The 15,791-nt window shown below is 43.2% G+C and overlaps 1 protein-coding gene across 2 annotated transcripts in view; it reads left to right on the top strand.

Annotated features, from left to right (window-relative positions):
* The window catches only part of RPS6KA6 (ribosomal protein S6 kinase A6), a 35,986-nt gene extending 30,307 nt beyond the window's left edge, over positions 1-5,679 (top strand). For both annotated transcript variants that reach the window (XM_054289493.1, XM_054289492.1), the window contains exons 21-22: positions 820-960; positions 1,826-5,679. In XM_054289493.1, coding sequence (XP_054145468.1) covers positions 820-960; positions 1,826-1,951 — 267 coding nt within the window. In that variant the 3' untranslated portion in view covers positions 1,952-5,679. The remainder of the gene's footprint in view (positions 1-819; positions 961-1,825) is intronic.
* Positions 5,680-15,791: the final 10,112 nt, after the last annotated feature.

Raw genomic sequence — 15,791 nt, 5'->3', positions numbered from 1 at the left:
GTTACCTTTTAAAAAGATCAGCCTTAATATTAAATATTAATGTTTAAATATTTTTTCCCAGTCCTCTGGAACTGCACTATTGTTCATTTCAGTAGGAGTGATTCAGAATGCTTGTTGGCTCTTGCTGTCTTAGCATGGGAAATTCACTTCTGTGTATTTAAGAATGCTTCACATTTTGTACCTAAAACAAAGGGAACATTCTGTCAGCTTGCTCATATTTTGGTTTTATTTCAAGCTGTTGCTGTCTGTGTTCTGTGCCCTTCCCACCCACCTCTCCTTTGGACCAACGTTGTAATTAATCAGTAGCTTGTTGCTAATGCTTCTAACAGGCAAAAACAAGTGTCCATTGCTGTTGGCTTTATGCTTTATGTGGTTTCTTGCAGGAAAAATTCCTTGCTGGTGTCTCACTGCCCCTGAATTCATTTGTAGTAAGGAGGCAGCAGAGCCCAAAGCGCAGAATGAAAAAGGAGAGAGAGATTTACAAATAATAGCATTCCTCCATAAAATCTGCCTGCTCCATTTGAATAGGATTTCTAGTCTTTTAAAGATTATATTCATAACAAACATGAAAGGCACAACAGTGAGTTGCTTTGCAATCAAGGCTGGCTCTGTTGAGCTGCCCCAATAGTGCCACACATTGTTCTGAGCTTCTGCAGTGTCAGGGCACAGAATGATCCCGTTTGTGTGCTGCTCTCTGTGTGCTGGCATTGTGTAAACCCCTCCACACAGGGTGCTTCTCTCACTGCTGCCATCCCTGCTGCTTCCAAGGCCACCTGAGATGCCTTGCACTGAGCAGTGTTTGTGTTCCCTGCCCTGCAGGATTTGCTGTCACACATGCTGCACGTGGATCCCCACCAGCGCTACACGGCCGAGCAGGTGCTGAAGCACTCCTGGATTGCCTGCAGGGACCAGCTGCCTCATTACCAGCTCAACAGGCAAGATGCCCCACATCTAGTAAAGGTAAAGGCACCTGGGCTGCTGCTTCAGCTGGGGGCTGTGCAAGGAGTTAGCTGGTTTAGAGCTACAGACAGAAGTCTTGTTTTTTCTATTTTTCTTTTAAGTTACGTAGTGAGACAAATTCATGGAATGGTGGAATGGTTTGGGTTGGGAGGGACCTAAAGCTGAGCCATCCACCCCCTGCCATGGCAGGGACACCTCCCACTGTCCCAGGCTGCTCCAAGCCCTGTCCAGCCTGGCCTTGGGCACTGCCAGGGATCCAGGGGCAGCCACAGCTGCTCTGGGCACCCTGTGCCAGGGCTTCCCCCCCTCACAGGGCAGAATTCCTCCCCAGTATCCCCCTAACCCTGCCCTCTGGCAGTGGGAAACCATTCCCCTTGTCCTGGCCCTACATACCCTTGTATAAAGTCCCTCCACAAATTAAATTAGTAAATAATTATTTTTAATAATTATTTCTCCTCAGTGCAGGGGAAGAGATTTTTGTGTGTGGTGTCTGTAAGGTAGTTCTTGAGCTGTGTCTGAAGTCAGGACCTCAGTGGGCACTGAAGTGGCTGTGTTGGAGAAATTGGTGCTAATCTGGCTTGAAAGATACAAACTCTGACCTGCATTAACAGGTGACTCCTGCATCTGAGGGATACAAAGGAAATACAAAAGAAAAAGAAGTGTCAGACACCCATGCTTAGACATTGGAAGGGTTCAACAACAGATTTTTTTTTTCCCCCCCCCTAACAAACTTCAGAGAATTCACATGACCTGGCACACAAGTCTGGTTTTAATGGAGTTAGTTGAATATTTAATGTTTAATTGTTTTATTGTCTGATGAAAACTTCTACATACATGAATTATGACATATTTCCTTTTTCCCTAGGGAGCCATGGCTGCTACATATTCTGCACTCAACCACAAGACATTTCAGCCAGTGCTGGAGCCTGTGGCAGCCTCCAGTTTAGCTCAGCGACGGAGCATGAAAAAGCTCACATCCACAGACTTATAGATCCACTGGGACACCTGAGCAGACACAAGCAAGGGGGAAATCCCACAAGTGGCTCTGTTTTGCCTGACCTGTGATCAAAAGGCATCTATGGTTTCCTGCTACACTACTTGAATTCTGTAAAAGTCCTTTTTTTAAAAAGAAAAAAAAAATCCACAGGTTCATACTGTGTTTGTTTTACAGGCCGTATCTGTTAAGTTAATTTAAACATCAGGTACACCATAATGAATTTCTCTACACTGTCCTTTGAGATCTGTTGCAAATATTCTTTCACATTCTGTATAGTTTTGCTGGGTTCAGTTAAAAAAAATATGGTTTAGGGGACCGTTGCCAATGACCAAGTTGTACATAAAGTGTCAGTGTGAGTTTTCTTGCTTCATACCCTCAGACCCTGCTGTGAAGGGCAAATTCTTCATTTTGTAATTGGGCACTTCATTGATTCAACTCAATTCCTTTCCCTTGTCCATGACTCTTATGCAGAGTTGAGCAATGTGATGTGCCAGAGTTAATTCATCCCTGTTGATTTGGTAGGTCTGTGTTTGCATGGTGCCAGGAACTGAGGAGAACCAAAGGGATGTGCAAGCTCCTGCACTTAAATCTGATCTCTTGTGACCCAAAAGAAATGCTGGTTATGGCCTCTGACAGGAAAGCAAACATTTCTGGTTGTTATCACAAATTGTGTCCTGCACTGAGCTGGAGGAAGTCAATATGTGCATAAACTGTAAAATTCAGGCTCTCAGAAACATTGGTGCCACTTCAAAACAAATCATGCAGCTCAATCCTTTGTTATTTATATTTCCCATCCATTAATACAACTACTGTGTAATTTTCCTCAGCAGTCTTTCCACTAAATACACCCAGTATTAGGTCTGTTTGGTATATGAGACAAACTGACACTTTATTATAACCAACTTGGCACTTGGGGTTTATTTTTTATTTATTTGGTTTTTTTAATAGAAGGTTGCTTCTCTCTGACTCTCTTGCCGCATGTACAAATATTACAGAACAGAAATGCAAAATTCTCTTTGCCTAACTGTAGGGGTAGCTTGGGAAAATAAATAAGCCTTGCTGTGTGCCCAGATAAGGGAATTCTGACCAAGAAATTTCACAGTTATGGACAAATTCCTTTCAGCATCCTGTGGCCAGCACTCACTCACCCTCTCTGTCTGGTGTTTGGACTGCAGCTGTTCCCAAATGCTGGGATGGAGAGGAAATTCATTTCAGGGCCAGAATTACCTTGGGGTTTCCTGACTCCAAACCAATGCTAACTGGTGGTAGTTCATTCAGAGATACACTTAGAAGTGTTTTCAAAAGATGTAGACACTGAGCAGTTGTAGTGACATAGCAGGATGATTCTAAATATTAAATATGTTAGTGACATTAGGCTGTGAAGTGACCAAAACTCAAACATAGTTCAGATTCATTTGTCATCATTGAATTTTCAAATGCAAGACCCCAGGGCTGGCAGAAATCAGTGTTTTGAGACAGCAAAAAAAACTTCCAGGAGAATTCTGGCCCAAGCACCAGGAGTGGTGGTGATAACTCACATCTCACAAGAGGTGTTGGCTGGTCTTTGCTTGTACCTGTGAAGGACTTGGTGGTGTTGGAAATACTTTTAGATAAGCTGCTTTCTTCTGTTGTGGTGGGGGAAGATGGACATTATCTGGCCAAATAGTTAGGTATGAATATTTGTAGATTTGAAACTTAATGATATAGCAAACATAGGTGTGCTCTTTGTATCACGCAGAACATCCCCCAGATGGAATTTCTTGAGTGGTTGATAGATGTTGGAAGCTTTAGGGGCCATCTGTGCCTAGTTTTGAGGTGCCTGTTTGAAATGCTTGAAAACTTATCAAAGAACACAACTGCTTCCTGGAAAGCTCTTTGTTTAATACAAAATCTGCCCCTTTTGCAGCTGCTTCATCCTCCTTTTCCTTAATGAAGACTTTTTCCAGCAAGAATGCCTGGAAACCTCTTGTCTAACACTCTGTCGGGGTCATTTGAATATAAATTTAAAGATGACTGCCAGAAGAATTTGAATTCACTCAAAAAAAAAAAAGGAAAAAGTGATGGAAGTTAAACCCCCTGAGCCCAGGTCAGGGTGTAATGTGGGTTGAAATGCAATCCTAAAAGCTGTGTTGGGGAGAAGAGGTAATGCAAGGCCTGGAATACAATGGAAATGTCAAACCTGAATCGTCTTCAGCTTTCCTGTAAGGCAGCAGCTGGTCTTTAATGGCTTTACCATGAATCATTTAACAGTGTTTCTGTTGGTATTTTCTTTTAGCTTGCTTAGAAGCACCACAGAATAAGCACCTTAAAAGCATTTTGCACAAGAGCAGTTGGAAGCAGCTGAAGGGACTCAAGTTGTTCTTGATGTGCAGCACAAAGGTGGTGAGAGGAGAAGAACACAAACAAGATGGATGTTCTGATTCATTGCTGAGTATTTAAAACATTTCCTGGAAAGTTACCCCTGTTTTATATCACTGCTGGCCTTTAGTGCAAGTGGTACTTCAGGGGTAAAATAACATTACAAAGTTGTCTTATTGTGGGGAAAACATGGATGTGTTATATCTGACAGGCCAGTGTACCCTGGTGTGCCACTTTGAATCCTTATTTAGGGGGAAGATTCCCTTGCTCTATTTCAGCATATCAGTCCTGGAAATATTTGGGATATGCAGGAACACAGAGTTCACTTGCAGTTTACTTTTACTGTATTTAAGGATCATCTTTGTGAGGCTCCTTTGGGAATTCCTTGCCTGTTTCTCATCCCTTTCTTTTCCAGCTTAGGTTTTGATATCTAAAAGTAGCATGGTCTGCTCATGAGCTGTCAGGCAAAGGTTTGAGATGGAAGAGCAGGTACTGGGAAAGTGCCCTGGCTGCAGTGAAAGGTTGGTGGAAATTATTTCTGTCATCTGGGCACAGTTCAAGTTTACAAACTGGTGATGTTCTTACTGCCTTACTGAGTTAGAGAAAAATGTTAAATTTTCACAAAGGTTCATAATTACAAAAGTAAGCATTCAGACTAAAGGAATTTCCACAGAACTAAATCTTGAATTATAGAAGATTTTGGCCATGGCTTCCTGCCAGAAAAGCTCCTGCTCTGGTGTTTGGTGATGATCATTATCAGTTCCAGCTCTGGTGCACACAGACAGCAGATTCCCCCTGGAGCTGGAGTGGGCTCAGGACTCTTTTGCTGTTCTTTCACCCCAGGATATCTCAGTTTGTACCCTCAGTTATCCCTTGGACATAAAGGGAGGAGCTCTGTTGTATTCCTGTTCCGCATCCAGAAGCTGCAGAGGCACCACAGTGAGCCCATGGTGGGGTCACAGGGCCCTTCCTTGGAGCTTTCCTGGTTGGGTCCAGTCCAGCCCTGATCTGTGGCTTGTGTGCTTTTCCTTCTTTTTCCCATTTTGCTCAAAATCAGTGAATTCCCTTTGCCCATGGCAGGAGGTGCAGGGGCTGAGCCTGCTCTTCCTTTGGGGTCTCTGTTGTTGGAATGTTCTTGCAGCCAGAGAAGGCATCCAAAACCTCACCCAAGTCACTCATGTTGAGCTTGAATTCTGTCTTCCATGTTTTAATTCCTTTTCCAAAGCTGATCTTCAGCTGTCCAATAGTTAAAATAACCTCTGGCAAACTTCAGCAGGTGGGAGTTCTTGCAGTGTACTTAGAGACTGGTCTGTAGAGATGTGTTAAGTTAATTACACAGGGTTATAATAATTATCCTGGTTTGTATCAGTAAAACATCAATGCAAACAGGGTTTTATGTATTTCTGTAGCACTTAAGCTTTTAATTCCTAACCAGAACTAAAAGTTAGCAAATATTTGTGGGAGGGGAGGGAGGAGCAGTTTTTTCTTTCTCAAAGTTTCCAGAAAGCTTCAGAAGCTGTGATCATAATAGAGATCTGTGTAATCCTATTGTAGGGTTGTAGGGTTAAAAGCATAAAATTCTCCTTAAAAGTTTGTTCCAAAGCTCCTTGAGGTGTGCACTGATAGCTGTTGGTAACACCCCTGCACTTCATTCACACCACACCAGCCTTCTGCATCAACATCTGTCCCTGCTCCAGGTATTTTTAAATATTTGCTCCTCCAAATTCTACTGTTCCTTGGGAATAGAAGAATGGATGCAAATTTGAAAACCCCCACCCTTAATGTATGGCTGAAGCTGATTGAGTATTACAATAATTTGCATAAATAGAAAGTCTCCCACAAAATCATCAGCAGCTGATTTTCTTGAGATTTTTCCTGTGTAATGAAAACAAACTTTCTCTGAAAGCTTTAAAAGATATAATCAATTAAGTATCTCTTAATTATTAATTTTTGGGCAATAGCTTATTACCAATAGTGAGTTTGAATAACCCTGAATTCTCTTGTGGGGTTTTTCACACGAGGATGCTGGAGGTGGATCTGCTTTGCAGGACCAAGTGTTCAGGTTTGGGTGTTCTCATTAGGCTTTTGAGCAGTGTTTGCTAATTAATCAGTTAATTAATTGCATTGTCTTAATGTCCCAAGCACTTTGGCATCTTGCACTGATGCTCTGGTTAGAGCTGAATCTCTCCTGGCACGTGGCTGAATCTCCATAAAGGGCATTAATTGAGAACAGTGTGCAATGAATTCCATGCTCTGAGGTACTTCAAAGATGAGACTCTACACAAGGTCCCCGTTCTCAGATATTGTAACTGTCATTTCCTTCTCTTAAGCATATTGTGGATTTTGTATCATACTGTATTTATTTCATTTAATTTTAAAAGAAATGTTTTCTTTAAAGCTCTGTATATATTGACATTAAAGTTTGCATTGTACTACGTTCTCCTCTTCTTGCAAGGCTGGGTCTGGCAGTGCAGTGGTGTTTTTCTCTTGGCACTGCTGCCTTCAATTACAGCACACCAAAGACAACCTCAGAATTGTATTTATTTTTGTCAAACTCCCTGAATAATCATAAAGGTACAGTTTTAATTAGCTGGCAGTTCCTTGAGTGCTAGAATAAAAGAGTTGCAAATTCATAACATTTGATAATTAACAGAAATCCATCACTTCTGCTTTGGAAGTTTGGTTGCTTCTGTTTTTCAAATGGATAAAAAAAAACAATGAGCAAACATTCCTAAATTAAATGTATATGAATTATTTCAAAAACCTTGCCAAAAATCTCACATACATCAAGAGCTATTTATAAATTGATATTTAGTCAAGTGTTTCATGCCATACTTGCAGCAAAACAGACATTCAGTGGTAGGATTGATGTATTACCTCAGGGTGGGATCATCTACCTCTGTGCTTTTTACATATAAAATCTATAGAACTTGTCTAATAAAGTTTATTAAATTTAACTCCATATATTAAGAGGAAATAATTTTCCTGCAAAGATCTGATCCTTTGAAAATAGACACTTGCATTACAATTGGCAGGAACGACATTAAAAACTGGGTTTAAAATCCTCCTGAGGTATTTGATAAGTGCTGGTGCTGTTGGTGTTCACAGTGGTTTATAGATACTGTATTTTTTTGAATGCACAGGAAGGTTTTCCCACCTTTGCCTCAGGTCCATCTCCCAGGTGCTGTTTGCTCACACAAGACACTGTGGCAGAAGAAAGGGGGGAGTGGAGCCACAGAGGACGTACAAGCAGGTACAAGTTTCCCAGATTGTGATAATTTGTTTGATTTCATTCAAGTCAGGCAGGAAAAATTAATCAAATTGGACAAAACCAGTAAAATAATTTTTAAAAGCCCTGAGTCTCAGGTATTGAGATCTGCAGGCTTGGTGAAGGTGTTGCTGGGTGGGAGGAGACAAGGCATGGATTAAAAGCCAACCTGACTGAATTTGGAGAAACCAAGGACAGGGGTGAGCCAAGTGTGAAAAAAGACTCCAGAACGTGTTTTAATTGCATCCTGCTCTTTATTTTCCTGCAAATTTTGGTTCTCAGGAGCTGTTTTCCCCATGATTCATCTCTGATGCTTTATGACTGTAAGAGGCACCTTCCCACATCTCTTTTGGGTTTTTATGTGGTGCAAAATATTTTAAGGTAAAGATGTCCCACCTTTGCTTGCCCCAGCTGTAGCAGGAAGAGGGAGCAAGTGTCTGCTGGTAGTTTAGCTAAAATAACTGATTTAACTATTTATTTTAACTTTTGTTTAACAATTTCCCTCCAGAACCTCTGGGGAACTTCTCTTAGAGGCATTCCCGGTGTTGGCCGTGCCGGTAATTCCCGGTGTTTGCCGTGCCGGTATTCCCGGTGTTGGCCGTGCCGGTATTCCCGGTGTTGGCCGTGCCGGTATTCCCGGTGTTTGCTGTACCCGGTCCCGGTGTTGGCCGTGCCGGTAATTCTCGGTGTTTGCGGTGCCGGTAATTCCCAGTGTTGGCCGTGCCGGTATTCCCGGTGTTTGCCGTGCCGGTATTCCCGGTATTTGCCGTACCAGGTCCCGGTGTTTGCCGTGCCGGTCGGTATTCCCGGTGTTTGCTGTAGCCGGTCCCGGTGTTTGCCGTGTTGGTATTCCCGGTGTTTGCCGTGCCGGTATTCCCGGTGTTTGCCGTGCCGGTCGGTATTCCCGGTGTTTGCTGTAGCCGGTCCCGGTGTTTGCCGTGTCGGTATTCCCGGTGTTTGCTGTACCCGGTGCCGGTGGCCCCGGCGCCGCCGCTGCGCTCCCCGCAGCCCCCAGGAGATGGAGGCAGCGCCCCGCAAGCGGCCCCGGAGCCTTCCCACCGGGACCGATCCCCCCGGAACCCTCCAAGGGTCACCGGGCTGAAGGATGCACGGCCGGGAACTGCAGTTCACTTGCACTATTGGAATTCATATTTTGTTATTTTTTGAATTTATTTCTCCTTCTTGACAATGTCTTGTTCTCCTGGTTCTCCTGTTTTCCTGCCTGTGGGATGAGGTTGTGTGATCCCTTCGTGCCCAAATCCCGAAGTATTAAATAGAACAGTTCTACATCTGCTGCTCCTGGCTGAGGGGCAGAGAAGCAGCACCAGCAGGACCAACCTTGGAGCATCTCCCTGAACCCAGAGGTCCCACCTTGGCGAGGATTTCCTGGTACTGGGAAAGGAGGAGGAGCAGGAATCATGAAATCAGAGACGGTCCTGAACTGGGAGGTGTAAGAGCAAAAATGAGAGATGTGGGACTCCAGGTGCTCTCCAAAATGCAGTTTATTCCATCCAAGAGGTTACAGCAGCCCAGGATGGTGGGTGACGGAGCTGTGCCCACAGCTGTCAGCTCCAGCTGCAGGCAGGCCTGGAGACCCTTTGGTTTTGGTTACAATGCATTATATACTCTTCTTTGTTTAGCATCTTAATACAGTAGAACCAATCTATACCTCAACTTTTACCTATAGCCTATCATAACTACTATAATTACCATATTCACATTACTATTCTCCAATCACTCAAAGTCAGTGCATTACAGTTTCAGCTAGAAGTTGATTTTCAGTTTTCTTGCAGTGGAAAATTCTGAGACCTTTTTTTCTACTTGCCACATCAGCAGGCTTGTTTGCCTGTGCTGTCTTTCTGCTTGGTAAAAACATCTTCTTGTTTAGGGTGGGTTTATCCTTTGCTCTAAGCCATAAAAACCCCTTCTAACTAACACACCCTTTGCCTCCTTGGTTATCCAGTAAGACTGGCTCAGCAGTTCTTTTCTTCTGTATCAAAACTTGATTCCATCTCTATTCCTTCATCAGACTCTACATTTAAAAATCTTTCTGCCAAGCACACATATCTGTGAGACTTCCTTGTCAAACTTTCATCCTTCCCAACAGGAGGGATCCCGGTGGATCTCTGAGTGCAGCTCCTGTCCCTGCACAGACCCTTCCAATCCCACCCAGGCCTGGGAGCCTTGTCCAGCCTCTCCTGGAGCTCTGGGGGGTTTGGGGGAGCTGCTCCATGCAGGAGGGAGGACAGGGATCCTGGGGTGTGGAAATCCCTCTGCAGCCCTTCCTCTGCTCCTCCTGAGCAGCCAGAATTGGTGCAACCAAGCACAAAAATTTCTGATTTGGAAACAGCAGCACCAGGCAAACCTGGAAGTTTCTCATCTAGAGAAAGCTCAACATGCAGATTTTTGAGGTAAATAGAAATATTTTGGGTCCAAGTAGAGATCAGGTATACATTTTTAGTGATTTTTTTTATTTCAACACCTGTATACTTTTAAACAGAACTTTGTGCATGTTTACTGTTTTCATTAGGAAATTTATTGCAATTTAAAATGCTCTGGTACTCCAGGGTTTAGCATCTGGAGTATAATGTATGGTAGAAAAACTCTCATTAAATTCTGATAGTAAGACAACAATTTAGGAATAAAAATTAGTTAAGATCTTTTTGCCAGGTTAGAAAATCACATTATGATCAAGCTGAAGGTGTTCCTGTTAGTGACAGGGGAATTGGACTAAATGGGATTTAAAGGTCCCTTCCAACTAAAAGAAGGGATTTCCTTGTGCTGCTCCTGCTGCAGAGGGGGGAGCAGAAAATGAACCTCAAGTTAATTAACAGCTCCAGCTGCTAATTCCCCCTGCACCAGCCCAGGAAGAGTGAGCTTGCTCATTGCCTGTGCCCCATGGAAAATCATCAAACTCCAAAATAGCTGAAAGAATTAATTTACATGAGCTGGCAGTGCTTGTCAGGGAGGGAATAAGGGCAGATTTGAGGAAATTAATAACGTAACTCAAAGTTCCCAGCAAACTCCTGGCAAAGGCAATGTAAACTTGGTTTCAAATTAATTATTGCAAATAAACATTTGAAATGCTACAGGCCAAATTAATATTTCAGAATTCTTCACTATTTATTACTGTGCTTAATTTTCTTACTTAAATATAATTTGGGCCTACGGCTGTTAAGAATTTAATTTTTGAGGTACTTTAATGAATTATAAAACATGTTTTAAACAGAAATGAATAGCTAATAAATGCCAAAAGTGATTAATTTTTTGAAACGTGCAAAGGCCTTTGTATTTAATTTTTTAAAAGTGCCCTAAATTGTTGGAAAGTAAAGAGAAAGAAAATACAAAGTGGATCAATTGAAGTCTGGGATAGTTTACTAAATCACAAATAGTTTTACTGTGGCCATGTGTTCTTCCATGAGCCTCCAATTCTTCCAGGAGTCTCCAGTCCATTTTTTGTGTCCTTTAGACAAGCTGGTGACAAAAACATGCTCTAGAGACACCTTGCTCTGAACCCAGCTCCCTGGATGAGCAGCACTCTGCCCTGTTAAAAATTGATATATCCAAGCTTTTCCTGGCATAGTACAACATCAAAGATACATGCTTTGATAAGCCCATGACTTTCTGATTATTTCAATGTGTTGGGGTTTCTTTAAGTGAAAATGAAATAGTGAGATTGAGGTTTTCATACTTTAGGTGAGCTTTTAATATAAATTTTGAACCTGGGGCTTGTGTGATGTGCAAAATTCCACGAGGTGGGATTTATGTGCACAGCTCCCTGCACAGTGGGATGGCAACACCTGCCATTAATTTTTTGTGGCTTGAAACTGAGCCTGATTTAGATGCTTTCATCCCAAGGGAAGAGACATTTTCTGAAATCAGCCCAGTGGTAATTGTTTGGAGTTGAGAGTGAACTCACTGAGATTCCCCATGAATCAAGGGTGTGCTGCCAGTGATTTATGCTCCTGCACAGGCCTCCAAACGTCCCCACAAATTATCCAGAGCTCAGAAGGGGATGATTTGCTGCCAGTGGCACTTTGGAGACTGTTCAGCAGAAGTGTTTTCCAGCAGCTCCTGTTGTAGGAAGCTCCTGCTCAGCAGTGGGGTCAACAAAACAGGAATTCCTCCCAAATTTCCCTTTTTTTGGAAGTGCACAAATGCATGAACATCCCAGCATCTCTTCAACAAGGAGTAACCTCTGAGCAGGGCTGGGTTTACACCTCACAGCTCCTGTTCCTCCTCAGCAGAAAACACAAAACCTTGGAGAACCAAAAAGGTGAGGTGTGACCTGAGTGTCCTGCTGCTTGACAAAGGTGGGAGATAAACATTATTTGGGATGCAGGGATAAAAGGCTAGATGGATTTCCATAACTAGAGGAGACTAGAAAGGGAGATTTAAAACAAAACAACAACAAGAAATCCTTAAGGGCTTAGAGGATAAAGTTATTCTAAAAAGCAACACTAGAAAATATCTACCTGTGAAATTTCTTGGCAAGTTTCTTCACCCTGCTGTATTTCTCCCTTATTTTTAAGCTAGGATTTATAGAAAAATTATTAAGTCCTATTTTTTTTGTCCTCTGAGCTTTGAAATTTCCTAAATTCTCTTTACTTTGAAATTATTTTTTTTTTCTGAGCCTTTTGAATGCTGGAATCGATTTCTGTTTCGTTTCTTTTTAATGAAACCATTCATCCAAGAAAACTTTGGAGAAGAGAGATCTAATTTCCAGCCCTACCCCAGTGAAAAGAAATCAGGTGAACAATCAGCTGGACCATCCAAAGGATTATTACAATTGCAACATAAGCTATTTAAGAAAATGTCTATGGGGAAATATCTGGAAATGTAGTAACTTAATCCTAAATACCAGGAAAACAAAGCAAATTACTGAATAGAACATAGAAATGGAGAGTGGAGCAGAGGCAGGTGCTCACCTGGGATGTCTGTTTTAGGCAGGCAGAAAGTTTTTGTTGGGCTGAAGGTGGCCAGGATGGCAGTCAGGTTTCTGATTTATTGGGGAAAAACTCTTTTTTTAGTGTTTGGATGGTGTGGGACTTGCATATCATGTGCTGTAAGAGGTGATTGATCCTAAAGGTGAGGTGGAGTTGTGTTTGCTGTGGCAGGTGCTGAGTTTCTGATTGAACTAGGGCTGATACTTAAATAGAGAAATTACCCTAGCTTTGAATATTTCAAATGTCAGAACATCAAGGATCCAGCTCACTCTTTGTTAACACAATCCCTTATCCTGTAGAAAGGCTCACATTCCATCTGGGCTGATTTGTAGGGACGTGTAAGCACATCACAGCTGACCTAAGAGTTGCTTTCATTATTTATTGCCTTCAATCAACCAGCGTTTTCCTCCACCCCCCCTTTAATTAACTCTGCCAAAAATGGCTTCTCTTTCTGGCTAATCATGGAGGAGGGACGTGAGGCTGAATCCATGAGTTCATTTCGGGGTGGAGGAGGAGGAGGATGCAGCCCCAGAGAGGGGAGGAGGGAGTTCATGCTGTTTGATCAGTTATGGAAGCAGCCACAGGTTGGAAGGGCAGGGCTGTGCCTGGATTTGGGGCAAGGGGATGGAGGGAGAGGATGGAGGGAATGGGACCAGGGGATGGAGGGAGCGGGACAGGGGATGGAGGGAGCAGGGAGGGGATGGAGGGAGCAGGGAGGGGATGGAGGGAGCGGGACAGGGGATGGAGGGAGCAGGGAGGGGATGGAGGGAGCAGAGCCAGGGGATGGAGGGAGCGGGACAGGGGATGGAGGGAGCAGGGAGGGGATGGAGGGAGCGGGACAGGGGATGGAGGGAGCAGGGAGGGGATGGAGGGAGCAGGGAGGGGATGGAGGGAGCGGGACAGGGGATGGAGGGAGCAGGCAGGGGATGGAGGGAGCGGGACAGGGGATGGAGGGAGCAGAGCCAGGGGATGGAGGGAGGCTGCCTGTGCTGGGGATGTCAGGAAAACCTGTCCCTGCTCCCTGCCCACTGCCAGCCTGTACACAGCAATTATTCATGCTGCAGACCCAATGCTAGGAGACATGGGCCCGGGCAGAGGGAATGTCTAGCGCTGGTAGGACGAGATCATTGTGCTGCAAGTTGAATGAAAGGAGGTTTTTTTTCATAACAAAGATAAGATAGGCAGTGAAAGACACTTTTTTCCACGAAGGAAGAAGGCGTTATCCTGCCTAAATGATTTAGACAGACTTTATTTTCTTGGAAAGCCTTGGGTCTCTTCATGGATCATTGTCTCCAAGCTGAGTTGCTCGGTGAGACTTTCATCAATGGCAAAGAGACCCAAAGGGACTGAAGGGAGTCTGTGACCTTCCACCACTGCAAGTCTGGAGCCATAGAAATGTTTGTCAGCTTTGAAAAGAAATGGTTGCACTTGAGATCCTTTCCTTGGAAAAGTCCCTCAATCTGGAGCCACAATGAGGCGTGATTTTAGCACAGATCTGCCAGGACACATGGGTTCCTTTTCCCTTTCAAATAAAATATGGAACTCAGCTGGGGTGTCTGAGCTTTTGGGATATGACAAGGAAAACATTCAATCTTATTTTTAATTCAGGCGAGGTGAGCTTTGTGTGTAATTGGTTTTTTGGAAGCAAAACAAATATGCTTTTAATTCTGGGAGAAAAACAGGGTGACAAATGCTCCATATGAGAATTTGGCATGGGGGCCTCTCCTCTGGGGAGCAATACTTGTGTGCAGAGAGAAATGCCCAGGTCCCAGCTCAACCCAAACACATGGCCACCAGCCCCAAAGGCACTTCTGCACTAATGGGGATGGAATCTGGGCTGATCTGCACCATCACTTGCTCTGGGTGAGATGAAACTCTGGGGTTAATGCAAATGTAAGTATCTCTTAAGTTTACTTCTCATAGTCTGTGATCCCACTCTGGTCAAAACCAAATTCTCCCTCCTTGAGCTGGGAATTATCCTTTTCTGCTTCTCTCCCCTTCCTTCCCTGCTCTTAACACATAAAAATAAATGGTGTTACCCTAGGCTGAGCTGTGGACTGACATTGTGTGGAGTTCCTATTTCCAGTACACCAAATTCCTGCTTCTTACTTGCAACACTCAATAATTTCTGGTTTGTCAACAATAACACCAGAAAAGTTGTTTTGTTTTGGGTTTTAAAAACTTTTTCTAAAGCAGGACAGCATCTCCAGCCCCCATACCCTGGTGACCCTGCCCAGAGCAGGGAGATGGAACCTGAAGATGTTTTATGTCCCTTCCAACCCTTCCCAATGGTGTTTAAACAACAGGATTAACCTGCAGAGTTCATTTCTCCATATCACAGGAACACAGATAACAAACAAGGTGAGAGAACAGATAATTTCCTGCCAGTCTTTATGTTCCTGCACATTAATTTGCTGTTTATTGTGGGATTGAAGAAGGGGGGCTTTGCTTGGGCTCGTTCTGAGCCCCCACTGCTGTCAGGGAAGCCCAGCAGGGCCCTGGGGTTCATTGCATTTCCATGCCAGGCTCCATCTAGGGAAAACCCTCAACAGTTGCACATGGGATGCCTGAGAAATGTCTTTTTTAAGAAATCTATGAAAATGGAGGGCATACACTGCCCTTTTCTGTGGGGGATAAAGGGATATTTTTCTCTTTGGAAATGGTTGGAAATTGCTTTGTTTGGTAAGAACATCTTTTACTCATGTGAATGATCCATGATGGGAATTCCTCCTAAATCATCACTTTGATATCAATAAATTGGCTAATAATGACTAAAAACCTGCGCGCTGAATCTTGACCTTTGTGTAAGGCAAAGTTTGGAGCCATCACATTTGTTTGAAATCAGGCTGTGGTGTGACCAGAATGGGGGCTCCACTCAGGGCAGTCAGAGCAGGATGAGTGTTACAATGGAAAATAAGTTGTTAAACTCATTTATTGGCTTATGTATCCATAAACTTTGTCGTGTTCAGCATTTTTGTGTAAGAAGGCTCAGAATTTTGCAGAGAAAGCAGACACAGGCTTTTGTTGCAAACTACAAAATAATGATGTTCTTTTCACTGCTGGGTCTTATTTAAACAATACTTACCTACTTAAGATATTAGAAAATCATTAGAAAATATTTACCTACTTAAGATATTAGAAAATAATTAGAAAATATTTACCTGCTTAAGATATTAGAAAATCATTTACATTAGAAAATCATCCATAACATCTTTGGTTTTTTCCCCATTGTTTCTTTCCTGGAGTTTGTTTTTCAAAGGCT

This window comes from Melozone crissalis, unplaced genomic scaffold, assembly GCF_028551555.1.
Source record: "Melozone crissalis strain CALT ecotype California unplaced genomic scaffold, PUWL_Pcris_2 ptg000068l_1, whole genome shotgun sequence".
NCBI lineage: Eukaryota > Metazoa > Chordata > Aves > Passeriformes > Passerellidae > Melozone > Melozone crissalis.
This window is presented reverse-complemented; position numbering and strand designations above follow the sequence as displayed.